Genomic DNA, 24,822 nt, shown 5'->3' on the forward strand with positions numbered 1-24,822 from the left:
CGCGCACAACCGCGGCAGGATCCCGCCCTCGCACATCCAAAGCAAAAAGCGGACTTCACACTTTCCGCCCACCTAGGGAGCGCATCTCGCGAGGGCATACTTCGCCCAACGCCCATCCATGCGCCAAGGGCCACACCCCATACCCTATGAATTCCTCAACTAGATCACGCCCACTACTCGTACGAGCAGCGATCCGAAGGGCCCTTTCATTCTCATCATCCTCCGCCACTTCAAATGGCGGGTACGCCACATAATAATGAGAGCACATAATGGCTGCGGGGAGCCTTGGGTGGTCTTCGACTTTGGCCTCTGAAACATAAAACCAGTAATCCCACCAGTTGCCCCACTTATTTCGGGCATAGGGGACCAGCTCCACGACTTCCATCGAAGTCTTCCCGGACTTCGGTGTGAAAGTGCACGATCCGAATTGTGCAATCTTATGTCCATTTTTTCTCTTCTACCAGTGCAGACAGTATTGCTTGGCGAAGACTTCCACCGAAGGCTGACTGCCATACGACGTCGTTGCCCAGACGTACTTCGCCAACGCCACCACGGCGTTCGGTGTCAGCTGGTGAACCTGGACTTCGAACTTCTGCAGAACCTCCGACACAAAACGATGTGCAGGCAGACGAAGGCCGGCGATGAAAAATGCCTAAAAAACAACCAATTCGCCCTCGGGCTCGGGAACCTCCTCTGCCCCCGGGACGCGCCCAACCCCGCCGCTAAAATATCCCAACTGTTGCATATCTTGCACGCGGACCGACGACATCCTCAAAACACCGAATTCCACCATATCACCCGATCGTAACTCTGCCGCCGCCACAGTGCCCGAGGTATCTTCGGACGACACCTCGGCCGTCGGCGTGGTCGCAGCAGACGAGGAGGAAGACGACATGGCTACGTACCGTCGACGGCGGCGTGTGGTCTGCTTCACGTGGGCCAGATCTCCGACGAATAGGAGCAAGGAGGGTAGACGAGGAAGCGAGCAGTTTGAAAAGGAGGTTAGGGTTTTCGCGGCGCGTGGAAAGGTAAATTTCAACCTGCGCCGCCCCCACCTCCTTTTATACACAGGGCGCGACGCTTCGGGAAACTCACAATCCAACAGTACGACGTCAATCAACGGTCATGTCAAAAACCCCCGCGGAACCACTTCGAGCGAGGGCAGCGTCTCCACCATCTAGTGACGCCTTCGGCACCAGATGACTTAGTCGAACTGGTCCCTCAGAGGGCAAATGTTGGGGCGAAGGCGAAGACGCTACCCTTCGCTCGATGCCTTCGCCAGTCTCGCTGCACCAACGGAGACAAGACGACTGGCAGACTCCACCCTTCGTCCAGCGCACCGCAGGACGAAGGCCTATGGCGAGGTCGCCCCATCCTGCGGCCTCGTCCAACACGAAGGCCCACGTGCAATCCGGCCCATTGTAACAGACCCCGCGTGGCCGCTGCGCATTACGTGCCTAATTTGTAAAGGCTTCTCTGTAATTATAGTCTGTAACCCTGCTTTATGGGAATATTCCGGGGATAACCTGGGTGCCTGAGGGCACATGCGTCCTTAACCCAAGACGCTGGGCACTTAGGCACCTACAAATACCCCTGCACAGTGCCCTTGAGAGGCTTGATTAACAGAGCAATTGCCTTCTTGAGCTAAAACCTTGTCTGCATTACTTTTACTCCCCTGTCGGATCATCTTGCTTGGGATAGCAAGTTCCAACAAAGACCAACATAATCAATGGTCTTCCTATCTTTGTTCATAAGCAAAGCTTCTTTGCACAAGGTTTCTTTAATTCATCCTCATCTTAAGTCTCATCCTGATTCTATAAATATTGTTTGCTTTCTCATCTTGCTTGGGATATTCCGTATTCACGTAATCCTACTGATCCTTCTATGGAATACCACCTTTATTCTCTTGTGTTGAACCTTTTATGCCTTTTACTAAGACATATGCTTCATACTTAGTTTCCTATACAACACTTGACAAACTAATTAGTCCTTTAATAGTTTTGTCATTCAATCCACCAAAATCAGCGAAGGTGTTGATGCACTTTTAATGATGTATTGTGTGTAGTCAGACATTTGCATCTAGTAGATCAATAGAGTGAGTGAAAATAGGCAGGTTTCCTCTTAGAAAGTCCCCGCACCAATCACAAGGTGGATGTGTTGGCTCTGTTTTCTGTTGTGCCTAGTGGATAACTGCAACAACTAGGCAAAAGTTATTCATGACCTCAATATGGTTCTAGATGATCTACTCCAGGGTGAACTACGGTGGATCAGGTGGTAGATTCAGCAATAAGTTTAGGATCCACTAGGGTAAGGGTGGCACGTCTAGGTCCACATCGACATCCACCACAGATTCAATGTCCTTCGTGGTTAATTTATATCTTCTAAGTCACATCATCAAGATTTGCCTCTTCTTCATTACACAAAACAATTACAACATAGATAAAGAGAAAGATAAAGGCAAAAATGATTTTATTCCCAACAAAATTTATTAACTTTATTATATTAATTATAACCTATTATTGATAACTAGGTTGTGGCATTAAGCCACAACTCAGTTGCACTCATTGCAAAAGGACCAACTCAAACATAATAACAATAGCAACCACACGATGACAATTAAATGATCTAATTCTAACGCAGAACTCTAAATGATTGTCTAAGGGCCTGTTTGGCATGGCTCCAGAGCAAAACTCCAAGGGGAGCTGGCCAGAGCATGCCAAACACCATAACTCCAGAGTTGTAAACTCTATGGAGTTTTTGGAGCTGCAGTACAATTTTTTGGAGTACCTCTTTTGCTGCTCTGAAAACTCCAAAAAAGCAATCTAGTCATAGAGTTTTGAGTTATTTACCCGCCATTGCCACTGGTTATGAGAAACAATCTAAACTCTGGAGCAGAGCTGCTCCACCCAGAGTTTTAGAGTAGAGCTGCTCTGGGGTGGAGCAGAGCCATGCCAAACACACCCTAAAAAAGGGAAACCTATGGTACGACCTATTGGGGTCATCATATAATTATATGTAAGTCTTTTCTTCTAGCTCATTGTATCGAGGCTTCTTTCGATGTGGTGACTTAGCAGCATCATATACATGCTCAATTGGGTCAGAGTCTACAACTCCCTCTATGCATGCTCTAAGGGCAGCATTGGACCTCCATAGTGTATCTAGCTCTACTAGGGATGCATCAAGATCAGTTTTCAGTGCCCTCACATACTTCAGCAAGATCTTCAAGTGAGTGTTGTTCTCCACCCCCATAGATGTGATCCAAGTGGTATTACTCCCTAATATATATTGTGGGTAGTAGCGGTAGATACTATTGCTAGGCCAGCCTTCTACATTTCATAAAAAGATGACATGATTTGCCTCACTACATCACTCATTGTAGCCTCAAAGGTGGACAAGCTAACTAGGACATAGTGCCTAGATACCAACATTATACCCCATACTCATCCTCCTCATATAGCTTAACCTATGACTTACTAGTCCTCTGGTTATTGCTCTTGAATGTGATAGGGTGATATCCCCGATCATATAGGTGATTTGTAGGAATGCATGTCCAACTGCAATGAGCAAATTGTGATACAACCATGGGAAGTGTATTTCCATCCCTTTTTTGGTATGAGGGTCATTTTCCTACGTGAAAGGCAAGAATCTTTTAGGGCACCCACTGGCCTTGTTAGGTCCTCTGGGTCCTCTAGGTCTTCTGGTGTAGGATCCCCAACATAGGGCACCTTTGGCAAGAAGGCATCTAGCTCCTCTAGCTCATTAGGTTCATCAGGGTACCAAACCTCATCCTAGTGTTCTAGCTCATCAATCTATGCTGGGTCATCATACATGAACCCCTCCATGGGCTTATCTTCCTCCACTATATCTTGAAAATAGTGTCACACCCAAAATTAAGGACTAATCCGGGTGCATTTCATATGTCCTCCAAAGCAAGCTCCACACATACAATTACTTAGTGTATAGAAACAAATATGATAATCTTTATTACATAATGAGAATGTCTTACAAAATAACTGGTAACAAAATAAATCAAACTAAGATAACTATCTCAACGACGCGATTAACTGGGAGATGACGCCTAGATCTCATCGAACTTGTCGTAATAGTCCTCACACTGCTACATGTGAGGCTACATATCTCTTCATGTCGTACCACCAATACTTCTGGTTCAGGTCCTGGTTCATCTTGGTACTACCGGGGTGGATAAAATAAGTTGAGTCATGGGCTTCCTTCAGTATGGTTTCCTGGAGATTATCTATTTCTGGAACACATATCCTGTTTTTGAACCATATTATGCCTTGTGCATCCTCCGTGATGTCCATACCTCTTCCGTCTACCATCAGATCTCTGATTTCTTGAATATTGGCATCTCCAACCTGACCTTTCCCTATATCCGGCTCCAAAGTTGGTTCCACTTGTATGGTAACTCCTTCTATATGAGCAACTATTCCTAGGTTGAGCCTCTCAAACTCCTCTGCTAACTCTTCGGGCATCAGGGTGGTTATAGCCACATGAGCTTGGCCCTTTCAACTCAAGTCATCTGCAACTAGATTCACTTTGCTAAGGTAATAATGAATCTCCAAGTCATAATCCTTGATAAGTTCCAACCAATGGCGCTACCTAAGGTTTAGGTCCTTATGCGTAAAGATATACTTCATGCTTTTGTGGTCTGTGTAGAACTGGCATTTGGTTCCCATTACATAGTGTCTCTAAATCTTAAGGGCATGCACAACTGTGACAAGTTTTAGGTTATGAGTGAGGTAGTTCAACTCTTGATTCTTCAACTAAAGGGATGCGTAGGCGATGACATGTCCGTCCTGCATAAGGACACATATCAATCCTTGATGAGACACATCATAATATACATCAAAACCTTTCTGCAAATCCAGTATGACTAATACTGGGAGTGACATCAGTCTCAACTATAGTTGATTAAAACTATCTTGGCAGACCTGAGTCCACTTAAATTCCTTCCCCTTCTCTAATAGCAAGGCCATAGGCTTCACTATTTTGAAAAACCTCTCAATAAAGTATTGATAATATCCGATAAGTCTAGAAAACTCAGAATTTATGTAACCGACTACGGTATCTTCCAATCTACTATTACTTTTACCTTGACTGGATCTACAACAATTCCCCCATTCATGATAATGTGCCCAATAAAAGGTATTTTATCCAACCAAAACTCGCACTTGATGAATTTGGCGTAGAGCTAGTTTTCCCTCAGTTTCTACAAAACTAGCCTTAGATGCTCCTCATGTTCTCCATCATCCTTGGAATAAATCAGAATGTCATCGATGAATACTACAACAAACTTATCAAGATATTCCATGAACATCTTATTCATCATATTCATGAAGTAGGCTGGAGCATTAGTCAAGCCAAATGACATGACTATGAACTCATAGAGTCCATATCGGGTAGAGAAAACCATCTTGGGAAATGTCAGAAGGCCTGATCTTCATCTGATGACAACCAGACCTCATGTAAATCTTGGAAAAGGCTCTAGCACCTTACATCTAGTTGAATAGATCCTTAATACAGGGTAAGGGGTATTTATTCCTGATGGTCGCATCATTGAGAGACTAGTAATCTACACACATCCTTTGGAACCATACTTCTTTTGTATGAATAGGATAGGCGCTCCCCAAGGTGAGGAACTAGGACGAATAAATCCCATATACTGCAACTCCTTCAATTATTTTTAAGTTCTTTTAATTCTTCTACGGACATCCTATACAATCTTTTGGAAATAGGGGTGGTACCAGGCAAGAGATCTATAACGAACTCAACATCTGATTTGACAGCATTCTAGGTAACTCTTCTAGAAAGACATTTGGGTAATCCCTGATTACTCGGATATGGTCGCCCGCAAATTTGCCCTCTCTAGGTGATAGATATTAGGTTCAATGGATGGGGATAAGGTGACTACAACCTCAAATCTATCTCCATTCGTACTACTGAGTTCTACATTCCCTCTAGCACAATGTATAACCACATTCCACTTTTTCAACCATGTCATACAAAGGATCAAATCTATGTTACTTTCTTCTAGTACCATGGATGCGGTCCAAAAATTTCTCCCCAAGATTTTTATATCTATTTGGTGTCTCATAAAAGTTTCATCAATAGGTCCTTTAGGTGTGATAATTACCATGAGTTTACTCATAATTATAAGGGGTAGATCATGCAAATAAACATAACAAGTAGAGATGAATGAATGTGAAGCTCCCGAATCAAATAATATAGATGCTGATACGAAATTAATAAAGAACTTATCAATGACGATGTCAAAACCATTAGCAACAGTTTTAGCGTTGATCTGATTAATACGACCAAGAGCAAAATTCTACTGGCCGCGATTACCGGATGGAGCATGATTCCCACCACTAAAAGATTAGTTCGACCTATTAGGGTTACTACCCCAAGCTGGAGTGGTGTTTGCATTCCTCTTAGGGCAGGTGTTGGCGTAATTCCCAACCTCACCACACCTAAAACATGTGTTGCTTAGAGTAATGTTCTGGCTAGTGGTTTTGCTAGGCTACCTGCTAAGAATGCCTAACGAGAGCGTGGTATGTTTGGTGTGGCTTGTGGTGAATGCTGAATAAGGCATTGATATGACTGTTGTCCAACACTTTGTCCCCCTGTGTGAACTAGTGTACTCTCAGGTTGAGTGTAGCAAGGGCGACTGCTGCTACCAGCTTGACCCTGGGCGATAGCCTTCCTCTTCATCTCGCCTAGCTGAATATGTTTGTGTTCAAGAGCTATGGCCTTGTCTAGAAGTCTCTGGAAAGATGGGAATGTGTGAGACATAAGCTGATATTGGAGTGGCCCAATAAGTCCCTCTAGAAATAGCTCTTGCTTCTTCTCATCATCAACGACTTCCTTGGGAGCATATCTAGATAGCTGGATGAATTTGTCCCTATATTTGCTTACAGACATCCATCTCTGCTTGAGTGAGAGAAACTCCTTGATCTTCATTAAACCAGCAGGAATGTGATAATTACTGAAGTTGGTCGAGAATTTAGCCCAAGTGATGGTGTTAGTGGTGGCATGTGTTGCGCAATAAGCGTCCCACCAATCGGCAGCGGGGCTAGTGAGGTGACCTGATGCATATAACACCTTCTCCCTGTTAGTGCATTGTGCAATATTAACCATCTTCTCCATAGATTTTAGCCAGTCGTCAGCCTATAGTGGATCTAGGGTGTTCGAAAAGGTTGGTGGCTTGTGGCTCATGAACTCACATTGTTTGTGTGGTTGGTGTGGTTGCTGCTGATTATTATTAAGCTAAGCTTGCATGTTGGCCATTGCATTGGCCATATGTTGCAGTAACTGCGTTTGGGCGGTGAAGAATGCTTCTGCCCTAGCGGGTGGATGATTTGGGACATTCATCTGTGATTTTAAACTAATCCTTGCCCTTCTATGACGTATGCGTGCAACTTGATCAACACCTCCTCCTGTCCTAGTATTGACCATCTGAGTTACAGAAATAATATAAGATAGATTTGCAGATAAGACAGATAGCTAGGTACGGAACACATGACTTTTAGGTTGAGATCTTTGAGTCATTATAGCTTAGTTGGGTAAAGCACTACCTATCTATCATTACTATACTATAGTTATGTTGGTACATTCTAGAATGTACCCACTATACTAGGTATTATTATGTATATAACCCCACAAATATTTCACTCAATCAAAGAACCGAATCAAACAAGTTACATAAGAACAAAAATTCAAGCGCACAGATACCTACAAAAATAGTTTTTTATTCCTAGGATTAGGTCTACTATCTCTTAGGGAATCAAAAGTATAGGATTCCAAGGTGTGAAATCCTTTTTGTTTTTAGGATTGAAGAGGTAAGAGTAATCAGAGTAAATTATCAAAAGATGAGATAGAATCAAAGGAAGTATAGAAAGAATCAGAGTAGCAAAGGTAAGTAGGCAAATGTTTTCTCAATCTTACCTAGGTTATGTCCTACTGTTAACATTGCTCTGATACCATTTCTGTTACATCTGAAATTAAGGACAATTTCGGCTGCATCTCATATGTGCGCCAAGTCAAGCTCCACACATATAATGACTCAGTGTATAGAGATAAATGTCATAATCTTTAATACATAATGAGAATGTCTTACAAAATAACTGATAATAAAATAAATCGACCTAAGATAACTATCTCCACGGCGTGGTTGACTGGGAGATGACGCCTAGATCTCATCCAACTTGTTGTAATAGTCCTCCGGCAGTACCTGCTCTTGACCTGGTATGATTATAGCAAGGGTGAGCTCCCATATGATCATCGCTCTGCAAGTGTGGGTAAAGGTGTAGTGTAAGGCTTACCACGAAATGTGGTTAAGGCTAGGCATCACTTTTATTTAAGTTGGTAAAAATTTTATTAGCAAATTACTAAGTATAAGTAAATACCAGGTGAATTAAATACTTGATCAATATTAAAATCCCATAATGCAAATGCATGTCAAGTTAAGTTTAATTCCATGAGTTACTCATGTGAGGGTTCGAGCCGCTCATGACCGTGAGCATGACAGATATACCAGTTTTACACTCTACAGAGGTTGCACATCTTTACCCACAAGTCTTGTTCCCCTTTTCTCCTTGGGTTGTATGGTACCTTAAACACTTCCAATATGAGTCAGCGAGGGCAGACTACGAGACCTTTCCAAAGTTCTACTAGCATGAGAGAACCTGCTACGGTTTCAAGCAGGAGGGGGCGATATAGGAATCCCTCGTCCGAAAAGCTATCTCAAACAGATCATCCTGAGAACATCCCTATATCGGTAGCTCCTCACACCCCGCTTGTCACTTTTAGGAAAGGACTAACTCACACTAGCTTTCCTAATTAATTGGCCAAGGGTGTCCCATTCCACCCGTATGGTAACACTGTTGTCTCGGGTTGTCGCTCCATGTTCTAATTAAACAAAGTAATCTTAACATGCATAGGTAATCCAGCAACAATAAATCATAATGGAATATGATCATAAATCATAAGTGTCGTTAATCCCAAAAGCAGGTAGAGCAATAGCAAGACTATCCAATAATTCATTTTTATGCAAGGTGTAGGGTAGACAAAACTAGGTAACCTATTAAGTCCCATCAGGTTAACCTAACAGTGCCACGGTGATTAACAAAATCATGAATATTGTTAGGTCAAAGAATGTGATCAAGGACACAACTTGCATTCAACTGTGAGCTCCTGCTCAGAATCTTCGATCTGCTAAGCTTCAGGTTCTTCGGCCACTTGCTCGTCTATTCACAGCAATACAAACAAACCATATATAAACATAAATTAACATCACTCCAAATAAGAGAATAATTGCATAATATTGTTCAACGCATCGGGATGAATCCGTAGGTTCAAAAGAACCACTAAAATCAGAGTTACATAGAACATATGATTTTCCATGGTTTTTAGAATTATTTTCACATTAAAATCAATTTCAGGTTTTATTTTATAATTTCCCCGAGACCTGGACTGCGGGTTAAGTATTTCAAAAATCTAGGGACTAATCTATGAATTCGAGGACCTTTCTATAACATTTTTATGCATGTGTGGACTACAGGTTTATTTTATAAAAAACATAGGGTTTCTTTAGCTAAATTAGAATATCGACGGGGTATCCTTCAACACAAGCCGTTGGATTCACTATCTATGGTCAAGATTAGATCTTCATAATGTTGAACAGGTACTTAACAGAGGCCATAGGATCTGAGATCCATGACCCAGATTTTATGATGGCCAATCTAATGTTGCCCACCCGATCTGATATCGACGACCCTGAACAACCACCCAAAACGGTGCAGTAGATTCTAATACTAGCACTCGATGAAGATCCAATGGTCTAGAGCCCATATTCAGCCCCCAGCCAACCATCACGGTGGCCCACGATCCCTCCGAGGTGGTGCACTTCGCAGAAGAACGCTAGTTTGTCGTCCCCACGATTGAATCCTGCTCCTGACCCGATGAAAACGGAGGCCCGACCACCGTGAACCCGGTAACCACCCAGATAGGTACGTCTACGCCCCTACCCAAGACGCACCGGGTCCCCATGGCGATGCCCTCGTCGTATGGCCACGACACCACACACCTAGATAAGAGTAAACCAATGTTATGCCAATCCAATCCCATAGCATGATTTGACTAAACTAGCCATGTTGAGTAGATCAAAGTCTTACAATTAGATAAAATGCAATTATATATTAACTCATCAACACTACTTAGTAACAGACAACTAGCTTGCTAACACCTTTATCCACTAGAGCCTAGAGCTAATGGTTACAATTACGAGAGAGATGAGCTTTTGTCATAGTGTATCATAAGGGGAGGTCTACCCCACTTTTATAAATGTAAAGAGCCCCTAGAGCTGGTGTACCAAAGGTCATGCCACAAGGAATCACTAGTGGTTTTGTCAAACCCAAGGAGGATCCACCATCCTTAGTGTGGATAGCTTAAATGATGTTCTTAGGTGGTGCATTGACTTCTACAAAGGCTAGATTTGTTTTCCTTTGATAGGGATTTAGTCAAACCTTTATTGGGTTTTGGTTCAACCAAAATGGGGTGCAGCCCCATGGGCCCATCTTTGGTAGACTAACCTGTTATGAGTTATGGTCATCGACCTTGATGCACGTTGTGAATTTAGGCTAGATATGGGTGACTTTGGCCCTTTGATCCTTATAGGTGCCTATAGCGATCATCAGTTGATTGTATTTTAATATGTTAACCATTTGCATAGATATTTTGTGCTTTCATGAGTAATATACGTGTAACCAAGTAACACCAACTACAAGTGGAAATGGGTTATTGAAACTAAATATGCATACATAGTTCTAATTCTCATTTATTTTTAGATATTCAATGGTCAGATTTGGTACTTAGTGACTATGAACACCTAGCCTTGTGAAGGTGTGAATCCCAACTCTAATAACACTTGTTGGTGCATGTGATGCCAAGAGGAGGAAGTGAATTGGGTCACTTATAAACTTGCATCTAGGAGATATTGATCTACACTTTTAAAGCCTCAAACTAAATTAGTGATATAACACCTTAGGGTTATTTAGTGTGTTCTAGTTAACCAACCCAAGATGAGTTCTACAACCTAGCACGAATCTTATAAACTAGCCTATGTTAATCTAGGGAATATAAAAGTCGCAAAAATAAGAATAACATGGAACTTAGCATAAGGTCAAAAGTTAGTCAAGATAGGGAAAACACTCAAAGACACAAATTTAACATGTAGTATTAGTTGTCAAACCACAATTCCTAGTTTATTTTGGAGCTCCATGAAGTATAACTCATCATGGTGTTGGGCAAGTCACAAAGGCCAACATAATCCAATATAAGTGCAATAAGACACTAAGAATTGTCTCTTCCTGCCTAAACCTCCTAAACACTTAAGCGTCATCCACTATGGAAATATTTCAATAAGGAAGGTGTCTCCTCATCCCATGCACATCGAGTAGACGCTCAAAGAGTTGACAATAATGAAAGGACACATAATTCTTTGTAGGAAGGTCACTAAGACCTCAAGTGTTGTGGTTCACCAAATTTAAGATCATAGTTGCCCAATTTCTCAAAGCCCTCAAGATCTAAGGCTTAACCGTTATTAAGATCAACTATGATGTCTATCATAGCCTTGAAACTAATCTTTATGCACTTGACTGAGTGGATGGAGTGTAGATTTACTTTCTATAGCTTATAGTAGCCCTAGGTACTCTAATAATATCAAGCGAGTAGGAAATCACATATATATATATATATATATATATATATATATATATATATATATATATATATATATATATATATATATATATATATATATATATATATATATCCAACTAGCCATTAGGCACAGATTGCCAAATATATTAGTAATGCTTGAACAATTTTGCAAGGTTAATTTTCTCTAATACATACAATCCTACTGGTACTTTAAATAAACTATTAGAAACCCTACTAATATAATTCTCAAGAAGTTCCTTTTTTATCGTTGTACTTTCTAGCATGTGCTCCTTCATAATGTTTACCACACAATGTTGGCTAAACAAAGTGTAGATTGTCCTACACATCATTCCTTCCATCACTAGACTACCAATTGCTTTAACTTGACTACTAGGAACTGTCCCTAGCACCTATCATAAAATCGACCACTCCAACTATTCATAGCTTTTAGAGATACCATTGGAATATTCCACTAATATCTTAGGATTGGTGATTGTATTCCTAGTGTCTAACATACAATCAGCCACAACATCTATTCATCAATTTAAGAGATACCATTGGAATATTCCTCTAATTTCTCAAGATTGGTGACTGTCATTCATAGAGTATAGAACTTCAATTTAGCATATTCGTCCTAGTTAGAGTTGGGGATGGGACTCATGTCCGCATTAATCCTAGGTCCAAGTTTCATCAGCACTAAATGGTCATTCAATCCTAGTTGATTATTTTTTAGCCTCGAGGGACCTTCACTCCTAGTTCTCCCAACTAGGACTAAATAGCATGCCCTTTAGTCAGAGATACACAGTCTCGATTAGGAAACTAGGACTAGAGCCCATTCCCAACCAAGACTAAACCTCATTATTCTAATAGTGTGTTCGGTTGTGACATTATTCTCTAGCATGTTGTACTAGACTATCTGGCATGTGCGATTTGTTTTTAGTACACTTCATTATTTTTACTATGTTTCTTCATGATTATTTGTGCCACTTCTTACCTTGCACCCTGAGGACCTATTACATTCTTTTTACTACATCTCAACATACATGTTAGTCCTAGTGCTTGTATTGTCATCTCAATCACCAAGACCATTCATAATCATGCAATGGTTGCACGATTCATACATAAAATGATGGCCAAGAGGGCAAAAACATGGATAAGCAATTTCCATGGCATCGACTAGCTAACTAATAGCACTAGAATACATAGGAACATGATAATGGATAGGCTTCTGGTCACCAAGACAATATTTCTCTTGGCTCTTGGTCTACAACCGTAAAGGTGGTCACCTAGATAGGCTCGCTACATACAAACCAACTATTATTCTCATAAGTCATTACTAGCCTCTCTCCTTTTCACATGATGTATTCTTTACTTGAGCTTGCGTCATCAAAATAAGGTATCTTGCATCCCCTCACAAGCTTCTTGGTGTCGTTCTACAAAAATGAAGAAGGCCAATAATCTTAAGGGGTTCAAGTCCCATGGTGCTAGTGCACAAATATTATTAATTATATTGGATTAATCATATAAAAATTTTAGTTTTCTACCTCAGAACAAATTGGACTCATGAGAGTGGAGTTCAACGGAATCCCATGGAATTCAAAGCAACTACATTAAATAAATTAAACTACTATAACATCTAACACGGACAAGTCCATGAACTAAGCAAAGATCACAGTAAGAGGTGTCTCTAGGGCCATAATGTAAGTCAAGTCCTTAGTCCATGCATAGTAGCAATATTTCTTTAGGGCTCCTTTGGAATGCAAGAATTTCATAGGAATGATTTAGGATTCACAGGAATTAGTTCAAAAACACAGGAAAACACAAGATTCAAGAATTTATTCTTTGATCGATAGGAAGCATTAGAATGTAGACATTAAATTCATCTAGTATATCACACTAACACAAAATCAAGTTGAAGGGATCATGATGCCTAAGAGTGATCTGAATTTGGCAGTTTTAAAAGTAATGGCCTCTAAAAACTACTAATTAAAACCTATGCAAGATAGTATCTACATATGTATTATAGTTTTGATATGTGTTGATAAATACACCAAGGAATGATTATCAATCTTCTTCAATATTGGTAGATAAATTCTTCATGACGACGAGCCAAAGCACTTGGAAAAACTTTTGGGACAACTCCTTATGAAACATCATGCAACTCTACTCCATTTGTAGTATAATATAACACATTCCAAAAAATTTAAGGCAAGTTGAGGGAGTACTTAAATGACACATGTAGTCAAGGATTAAACCAAATTATGGAGTCTCTCCTCAAATTATGATTTTCTTTTTAAGAAACTTTGCCAAAGTTAAACGTAGACACCATGTATCATACATTATATTCCAATATAAATTGTAGAAGTCATAAAGCAACATATTTCATGACAAAGGGAGTACTTGATAAGTGGAAGATTAGAAAGGATGTATTTCTCGATGCCACATGTATTACTACTTCCATCATTCTCCACTATAATATGGTTTCTTTAAGAGTATTAGTCTATACCTTTCTCTTTATTTTGCTTGTCCATACCAAAGCTGATGAAATCTAACATTCTACTTAATTTATGATTAGGCACTAAACATGATTTGTCGTTGGGTCGAAAACCCAAACTCAGATGCCGCCAAGCGACATAATCTAAGGATACATGATTATATGTGGATTGCTGAAGATGGAATGAAAACCAAAGTATGGTATATTTTATTCCTACTACTCTTGTAGTTTCATGCAATTGGCATATGTTTTCTTTGTTTTTGTTATTAGAATGGATAAATCATATATTAAATAGCTGGTATGTGATTGGACATCTCATCATTACCTATTTTATGTCCCTGCTTGGATTCTTAGTCAGATTACATAATCAAATTTTGATACAAGCAAAATTCATTATGTGAGATATTGCTATAATCAAACCTCTTGATAACCATAATTTCACAATTCATGCAAAAACCAGGTTATAGAGTATGATAGATGTTGAAAGGCCAACTTGCCTTCAAAATAGGAATTTCTCACTTTAACCGACCATAAGCATCATAATCCATTGACCAAAATACTCTAATTATTATAATATACAATCCTGATTATAATAACATACACATAATCTTTATTATATTAATCGAGCCAAGATCTGAATAGATCCTAAGCTAACTATATACAACCCTATATGATGGGACAAACCTCTCATTCCTTTAATTATTATTTCATAATAAAAACTTGCTACAGTCTCTACAACAAAAACCTTACAAAAGGTACATGCATTAAATTTTATTTTCAAATTAAAGTATTATTCATATTTAGATTTAAAAACAACCATAAAACAAGAAAATTACTGACTCAAACTTCTTTATTTTTACAAAAAAAGATATGTCTTAAAGGTGGATAGGTGGATTGATAGCAATACTTGTTCTTTCCATTCTTTGATTGTATTATTGACATTAAAAAAATATTCCAACAAAGTTCATTATATATTGTGCATATACTGGTTTACATGTGTCAATAGTTTTCAAGAGTACATAGCCTTGGATGTCACAAAAATATTTTGTTTAGATTTTTTTAATCATCTATTACTTTTTTCTCTGGAATTAGTCCACATCATGGAATATGCTATATTACTTGTATTGAGTTTTTAGCTCACTATGGAAATTAATAAAACCTTGATGTGCAATTCTCATGTTAGGTAACCAATGGCGCTAACAACTGGGAGTTAGCATTTATAATCCAGGCCTTGTTATCAGCAGATACTACCAATGAATATGGTCCAACCGTTGAGAGGGCTATGGGATACATAAAGAGAGCACAAGTATGTCTCTTACCACATCTACGTTTTATCCTAAAATTAAGAATAGATTAGATTCAAAATTTTCTCTTTTTTCTTCGTGGATTTTTATACCCTTCTTTAACAAACAGGCTACTACAAACCCTCCAGGGAACCCAAGTTACTGGTTCCGACATAAATCAAAAGGATCATGGCCACTTTCAACTGTAGACTATGGCTGGGCTTCATCGGATACTACTGCCGAAGTAACTAAGGTCAGCACAAGAAGCTTATTTTAGTTTAGTATTTTATTTTGATACATAGATATTGCTAGACAAGTTATTAGGAGGTTGTCGTCCCGATCTGGATCTATAAGGTTAGTTTGGGAGCCACAAAACCAGAAGGAATTGGAGAGGCTAGAATCTCCTTCTTATTCAAAATTAAATAAGAAGGAGATTCTAGCCCCTCCAATCCCTCCAGTTTTGTGGCTCCCAAACTAGCCCTAAGATTTGGTCGTCCCGGTGGCTCCCGACCTCTTGCGTTGTTCAATAATTCTTCTAGTGGTTCGTAGTGCTTCACACCTTCTACCTTGAGCACTAAGAACTGAAGCTGGTAGCGCCGACGATAGGGCCATCTTTGTCTTGTTGCATTATGTGTTTGGTTGGATGTATAAAGATGGATGGAAGGGGGGCGACCTCAGTTTCTATAGTGTCTAGATTAGAGTCATGTGGGGGCGAGATAAACACCGGAGTAATTTTTTGGTGGCGATGTGATCCCAAAAAATCGAGGGGGCAGTGTCGCCCCATCTCATCCTACTTTGACCTCAAACCAAACACATCCTGTTTGTTAGAATCAATACGACACAAAGTAGATCAAACATAGAGAAGACACAAATTTAACGTGGAAAACCCCTCCAAAACGAAGGAGAAAAAACCACGGGCGCCGGCCAGCAACAATATCACTATTTTCGGGTGGTTATAGATCACAGGAGATTTACAATGAGGTGACGATCTCCTGTGGATTACAAGTGTATTTATAGAGGTGAAATCCTAAGGTGAGTAGAGAACAATATGTACCGCTCCGGCCCAAGCCTCCCGGCGACGGGCCTCTACTTCGCTCGCCAACTTGGCCGCGTTCTTCAGAATTTGGATCACAAACTCAACAAACTCCACCTTGAGACAAATTCCTTGTAGCATCATCACCATGTCGGTGCCAATAGCCACTAGGGGCTAATTTGTAATACCAACTAAGCTTGAGCATAGCTCAAACTTAGCAACAAAAACATGCTTCGTCATCATATCAGCAGGATTATCTTGAGTACCGATCTTGCATACCTTCACCAAACTTTCTCAATGATATCACGAACGAAGTGATAACGAATATCAATATGTTTGGATTTTCCAGTAACATCTGATATTTGGCGAGAAAAATATCACTCTGACTATCACAATGAATGGTAATGCAAGACTTAATTTCACATAGCTCTGAATATATACCTTTCAACCATAAGGCTTCCTTAGTAACTTCTGCAATCGTCATATACTCAGCTTCTGTGGTAGACAAAGCAACAATATCCTGTAAACGAGCTTTCTAACTCACAACACAATCTCCAACAGTAAATACATAACCTGAAAGTGATCTCCTCCTATCTAAATCACCACCATAATCTGAATCAACATAGCCAACCAGACCATCTCCAGATTTACCAAAACATAAACAAGCACTAGAATAACCACGTAGATATATGAAAATTCACTGAACAACTTTCCAATGCTCTTTACCAGGATTAGACATGTATCTAGCAACAATGCTCATAGCATGAGACAAATCAGGACGAGAGCAAACCATAGCATACATGAGTGACCGAACAACACTAGAGTATGGAACTTTTGACATATACTCAAGATCAGCATTAGTTTCAGCACACTGTTTCGCAGAGAGTTTAAAATGAGGAGCCAACGGAGTACTCACAGGTTTAGCATTTTGCATGTTGAAACAACAAAGGACCTTCTCAATATAACTCTTCTGGCTCAAGTACAGCAATCCAGACTTTCTATCCCTGACTATCTCCATGCCAAGGATTTTCTTTGCAGCACCCAGATCCTTCTTATCAAATTTGCTACTAAGCTACGCCTTCAAAGCGGCGATTTCCTTCATGATCTTGGCAGCAATCAACATATCATCAACATATAACAACAAGTATGTAGGTGATCCATTAACAAACTTAAGATAAACACAATTATCATATTGAGACCTCTGAAAGCCATTAGAGAGCATAAATGAATCAAACCTCTTATACCATTGTCTAGGAGATTGTTTCAAACCATATAAGGACTTCTTCAACTTGCACACATAGTTTTCTTTTCTAGGAACAACGAACCCTTCAAGCTGGTCCATATAAATGTCCCCCTCCAAATCACCATGTAAGAAATCAGTTTTCACATCTAACTGCTCAAGCTCATAGTCATGCATGGCAACAAGGCTAAGAAAGGTATGAGTTGAACTATGCTTAACAATAGGAGAATAGACATCAGTGTAATCAATTCCTGGAATCTGACTAAAATCTTATGCAACTAGCCTTGATTTATAGCGCAGAGGCTCTTTTGGAGTCATACCTTCTTTTCTTTTGAAGATCCATTTGCACTTAACTGCCTTTTTGCCAGGAGGCAGCCGAACTAGTTCCCAAGTACCATTCTTCTCAAGAGACTCCATCTCTTCTTGCATAGCACCAATCTACTTTTCACTATCAGTAGACAATACAACTTCTGAGTAATTCAATGGCTCTTGAACATTATCAACCTCTTCAGCAACAGCCAAAGCAAAAGCAATATTGCACTCTTGAATCAGTCTTTTGGGCCAAACTATCTTCCTCCTAGCTCGGCCTTCAGCAAGAGATTGAGGATGAGACTCCACAACAAGTGGATAGGAGATGAATTTTCAACAGGTTCAGCAGATGGTGGAGCATGATCATCAACATCCCCCACGTGCTCCACCTGCACACTAATAGACTCAGAATTCTGGTTAGTAGCACTAGTAGATAAAGCCGAAGTGAACATAGCAGATTCATTGAACACAACATTCCTACTATAAAATGCCTTTTGTGTATTAGGACTCCACAATTTATATGCTTTAACACCAGATCCATAACCCAAGAAAACACCCTTAATTGCTCTAGGCTCCAGTTTACCATTATCAAGATGTGCATATGTAGTACAACCAAACACTCTCAACTGAGAATAATCATAGGGGGAGCCAGACCAAACCTCAAGTGGAGTTTTCTTATCGATAGCAGTGGATGGTGAACAATTGATGAAATGACAGGCAGTGGAAGCGGCCTCAGTCCAAAACTTTTGGCTCAAACCTGAGTTGGACAACATACACTGAGCCTTGGAGATTATTGTTCTGTTCATACGCTCCGCCACACCATTCTGCAGAGGCGTATGTGGTATAGTGCGGTGCCTTACAATGCCCTCCTTCATGCAGAAGGAGTTAAAATCACCAAAACAAAACTCCATACCATTGTCAGTTCTCAGAACTTTCAGCTTCCTCTCAGTCTGCTTCTCAACCATAGTCTTCCAAACCTTGAAAGACTCAAAGGCATATGATTTTTTCTTTAGAAAATAAGGCCAAACTCTGCGCGACTTATCATCAATAATAGTGAACATGTAACGAGCACCACCATGAGAAGTTATACGTGATGGCCCCCACAAATCAGCATGAACATAATCAAGAATGTTTTTGGTATTATGAACAGTAGAACTAAACTTTACCCTTTTATGCTTACCGAAAACACAGTGCTCACAGAAATCAAGGGTATCAGCATGGCAACCATCAAGAAGACCTCTCTTGCTTAATTCTTTGTATCAGCCACCTTCTTCAGAATTTGGATCACAAACTCAACACTGCTAAGGTCAATCGCCTTGTACGATGCCGTCATAATTGATGCTTGACAAATTGGCATGTTGCATGTGAATTGTATGTGGGTATACAACATGTCTATTGTCATTTGTTAACTATCCAAAAACATTTCCGCGTTGCGCTAGGATGGCCACCGTTGTAGGTGCTCCCCTACTTGATGCTAGCTAGGAGTGGCCTATTAGGTATGTTCTCTATCTCGGTCCAATGTTGTACCGAGTCTCATCTATTCTACGTTTTGGTTGAGTCTCTAGTCACATACTCTTTATTAAACACGTCTAAAAACGACATGGAAGCCTATGATTCCTGCTTCTGAAACCCTAGCCACCACATTAGTAGAAGGTACAATCTCCTAAGCGCTAGTGATGGGAAATGCCCAGTCGATCTAATGTTTTATTTTGTGATTATTTTTTGAACAAACACTAAAACCAAAATATCAAACAAATGAAACATATAGAATGAAGTTTAGTTTATATAAAGCACCACATATATACATCACTTGACAAATTTGTTTGTTTTCTTGAAATAGGCAATGTTGTTGCTTTCCAAGGTATATCCCAACCTCGTTGAAAATTCAAATGGAGATGAGTGGATGTTGAATGCCGTTGATTGCCTTCTTTCATTTATGGTATGATTCTATAAAGCATTTAGTTAGATTGAAACATTTCTTTATTAAAATCATGCATGCGATGGAGCATCTATAATACTCATTATGCCTTATATATGATTGGTCAAAGTTTTGGGACTATTAAAACTTAAAATTCTTTTAAAAATATGAAGTGGGGTACTCACACAGTGGTAAAGCTGTTGCCCTGTGACGAGGAGGTCACGAATTCAAATGACAAAAACATCCTTTCGCAAATATAAGAAAAGAATACTTACTATAGATCCAGATGGGTTTGACCCTTCCTCCGACCCTATGCAAGTGGGAGCAAATGCACCATGCAGCCCTTTTATTTAAAAAATCCGTTGTTTTCATGTATTGCATATTTCCATTTATAGTTGGACTTCATGCACTTGGTTAAGTTTGACTTCTATATTGACACAATTTATTTTTAGCTTATTTTGTGGATTAGATATTAGGACTTTACAAAACTACATGAGTTGTTTTATTTATTTGAATGCAATATTTCACTAACAAAAGTCTCTATTTTCATCTACAGAATAAAGATGGTTCAGTTTCGACATTTGAATGCCAAAGAACTTATTCTTGGCTAGAGGTGAGTATATTTTGTAAAGTTGCATGCTCTCAAGAAATAGACCTTTCAATGAATGTTTACATATGTGTGCAATAATGAAAATTAGTAGCATATCATCTTCTTCTAAAATGCCACCAAGTAAGAATAGGGAGTTTATGAACAACATGATTTGCCTATTGTTTTGGAAACAAAAGTAGCCCATAACCTCTTCAAGAATAAGATAAAAATATTTGATACTTTTGCAATATTGGACTCGACTAGTTGGGAAAATCATCATAATGTTTTATCTCTAGAGCTTATCAAGCATATTTTGTGTGACAACTGGTTTAAGGAGACAACACATGTGAATCATGTTTGTGTTAGGATCAATTTCACATACACAATGATGTCATCAGTAAAAATAGCATCACATAACACTTAAACTAAATCATACGATAATGTTATTATAATACAAAGTCATAGTGGAAGACAAATAGTCTAAATGAATATTTTTATAACTATAAATCTAACAACTCTATAGGCATCTGACTGATGGCACGTTTGCAAAGTAATCACCAAACTCCTAAAACTCCACCATGTATTCCTGGTCTCCAATATCATCTAAGTAGCAATTGCAATGGATGGAACGGAGTTGTTATAGGAAAAAGCATGTGTGAGCAATAGTCGTAGTTAACTAGTGACACTAAAGCAATGTTTATGAAGACTATATACTAGATTGGTCAAGCATTAGCGTTTTAGCTGACCAAGTTATCATCATTATTATTAAGGTGAAAGCATAACCTCCACGAATTGCCATGAAAATAACGTACAGGTGACTAAGAACAAGTCCAAGCCCAAACCATATTATGTGAAACTCTAGCTATGGGGATCCCCCAAGTTGACCTTAACCATGAGTAAAACTAATATTAGATAATAACAACTCTTTTGAGGTTTGCACACTTTACCCACAAGACAAGATTTCCACTTTGACCGAGTTATACCGACCCTTACACACTTCCTAGGTGTCTGATAGGTACTTTCACTTCATGGTCGTTCCTTATAGAGTGACGTGGATGTTTTTAACCAGCTACATGATTCAACCCAGTTTATCAATATATACCCCAATTCTAAGGGGTGGCTAACAAAAGAGTAAATAAAACTACTAGACCTCTCTTGGCATCTAAAGGTTTATACCCTAGACCCTCTTTTGCACCACTCCTAGTAAGCATTGACCCATCCGAGATCTTAAGTATACTTTGGCCAAGCCTATTGTCCATGTTAGACCTTATGGGTGCATAATAAAGTCTTGGTGATTACTCAATGAATCGGTCCTTAGTGTGATGTACTTTGCATATGGAAACCCTATACATAATCTTCCATTTTCATGTTACTAAAACACAAGTTTTAATTACCATTATTGCATATAAGTGATTAAAAAAGATTAACTAGAACAATTATCGTCACACTATTAAAGGTAAAGGTCTAGCAAAAGACTAACAAATATACCAAGGTTTCACATGAGAACAAAGCAAGGCTAGTGACCCTTAATAGCAGTAATCAGATTAATGCTATGCAAATAGTCAACCTAATTTTTGGGATAACTCGAATGACACTTGCCTTGCTCCTCAAAATATGGCTCCTATCCTTTGCAAACTTGCTTATTGTCTAGCATGAGCTAGGGCTGGGCAAAAAACCCGTAACCCGAACCCGGAATACGTACCAAACCCGAAATGAAATACCCGAAACCCGAATTTTGTTCGGGAATTTCGGGTAGCAACTTGCAAAACCCAAATTTATTTCGGGTAATTCGGGTATCATAATCGGGTACCCGAATTACCCAAAATTTCATGTGTCATGTACTCATGTCATTCTTAATTATTAATTTGTACATCTATAATTATGTGTAAGTGTGCATGACTTGTGATTGTAGATTGCTTGTGTTTTTTTATGTCCATGTATATCATTATTCAAACTGTATTTTTATACTAATTTAATAGGGTGCATGTGTTTTTATGAAGCTCACACAACAGTTCGGGTAGTTCGGGAATATCCGAACCCGAACCTAAAATTCCAGGTACCCGAATTTTCGGGTATTGTAAAACCCATTGTAATTTCGGGTATCGATTCTCAAAACCCGAAATTTTAAATACCCGAATTACCCGATCCGAAATTTTCGGGTAACCCGAACGCCCACGCCCCTAAGCATGACATACTCCTAGCCTAATGTTATAGACAATGGGTGATAAGCATAAGATAAGACAATATAATACACCAAACATAAAAGGACAGAGATTAAAAAGAATTCTACAGCAATCTACACTTCACTGTGGGATCGTGGGATAAGAACTGTTGAGAACGAAATGAAAACAAAAAAACATATGAAGGTTTGAAGGTGAGCCACACGATGGATTATACGGATCTATGTGTAGAAGAACTGATCTGCGACATTGGGGATTGAAGGTGGGTAGATTTGTGTGGACTAGTATGGGAGAGAAGATGTGGGGCCATGTGACGGATGTAGTAGATAATGGAAAAAGGGAAGAAAAGAAAAAGAATAAGGTTGGATGGGGTTGTACATGGCACATTGGTGGTGTTTAGAATCTCATTATTATCCAAATAGATTCTAAATTATATATTGGATTTGTGCCACAATCTTACATTCTCAACGCAAGTTGATAATATAATTTTTCTTGGATTTTGTGTAGTATGCAACTTCTAAAAATCTAAGGAGCACCAAACACCACACAAGGAGCTATGCATAGGTTTTTGTGTATGTGCACCTGCAAGTGGGGCCCACCCATATCCTGGTGTGTGCACGGAAAGGTGCGTCAGTGCTTCTATCAGCGGGAGGAGAAACCCATCACATGCAACTTTAAAAACATGACGCATGAGGGAAATAGGTACACACTCGGCGCAGATTCTGATAACAGCAATGAAAATTGCAATTTGCTTGCAAAAAGGTGGGTGCGCTCCTCTGGCATTGCATGGGAACCGAGGCCACCTATGACCTATGGTCGGAAGCTATGCATAAGGAAAAAGGGTCCCCTATGTGCATTCGTACCATGAGATAATATTTGGAAGTGCTCCCATAACTCTTCACCACCTTGCAACTAAGCAATCCATGGGCAGGGTAGGTGTAGCCAAAGAGCCTTCTCCCATCCCCAATTTCCATGACTAATGCCCACACCAGTTTTCCTAATTACTTGATCAAGACTAGAGTACATATAGTCCTTGTGGTTGTACTATTTTCGTAGGTAGTTGCTCGACGAACCTGTCCTTAGAGCATCTACAACAAATCCTAAAACACCTAATTCCAAATCTTATTATTGTAAAAAAAGAAAAAAAAAGTATCCAACAGCTCCCTACTCTATCTCCCTATTCACCCGCAGGCGTAAAACACCACTCTCATGGTGGATATTTTCGCCATACACTATCGTCCCAATCTTCCCTGTTTTCCTCGGTCTTGTGCCAGAAATCCAGTTTCATTCCGTTCGCCGCTGCTGATGTAGCTGGACGAGCCTATACATCTGTGCCTGGCCGGCCTATGGGAAGGGATGGTGGCCGTAGTGGTATGGCGCGGGGCATTGAACGACGTGGGAGGCACGCCGACGCATTGGTGCTAGTGTTGGCGAGCAAGGTAATCGACATCTTTGATGCCCTCGAGTAGGGCTCGGTTCTCTTCACTGCCAGAAGCTCATCCACTTTCTCCCCGATCGCCAAGCTTAGTCAAGACATTGCGGCACTGGTGCAGAAGCTCCCATCCACCCCAGTTGAGGACCTCACACGAACACCACGATGGAAGTGACAGCGCCGCCGCAAGGCAAGCTGGGAAGGGGGCCCACGGGTATGAGAGACCATACGAGCGGGCGGACGAGTGGGGCATGTTGCATTGACGTTGAACCTGTGTTCGTGTGAGCATAGTGATGGCTGCTTGCTCTGGATGATTTGGATTAGAAGAGGACGATCAGGTGTCACACCCAGTTTTAGAAGGCAAACCGAATGCGAACCATGTACGTGCTAGGATCAGAAATTCACGTACACAACGATTACATAGTTAGATATCATTACAAATTGGTAAAAAATAATAGCGTAAATAAGTACGTTATTACATCACGTGTCCAAAACATCCACAAAGTCATTAACTTAAACCATAATCAAAGTGCTGATCGAAACCCAGTACGATAAGGCCTTCACAGACAACTGACTGGGGGTTTGCCACTAATCTATTCTAGAAT

The 24,822-nt window shown here is 39.9% G+C and overlaps 1 protein-coding gene across 1 annotated transcript in view; it reads left to right on the forward strand.

Moving 5' to 3' along the window:
- LOC103640480 (achilleol B synthase) overlaps positions 1–24,822 on the forward strand; it is a 75,829-nt gene that overhangs the window by 38,503 nt on the left and 12,504 nt on the right. Inside the window, exons 8-12 of the mRNA XM_008663047.3 lie at positions 14,315–14,428; positions 15,417–15,539; positions 15,647–15,769; positions 19,939–20,037; positions 20,573–20,629. Of these exons, the coding sequence (XP_008661269.1) occupies positions 14,315–14,428; positions 15,417–15,539; positions 15,647–15,769; positions 19,939–20,037; positions 20,573–20,629 (516 nt within the window). The remainder of the gene's footprint in view (positions 1–14,314; positions 14,429–15,416; positions 15,540–15,646; positions 15,770–19,938; positions 20,038–20,572; positions 20,630–24,822) is intronic.

Source organism: Zea mays, chromosome 1, assembly GCF_902167145.1.
Source record: "Zea mays cultivar B73 chromosome 1, Zm-B73-REFERENCE-NAM-5.0, whole genome shotgun sequence".
NCBI lineage: Eukaryota > Viridiplantae > Streptophyta > Magnoliopsida > Poales > Poaceae > Zea > Zea mays.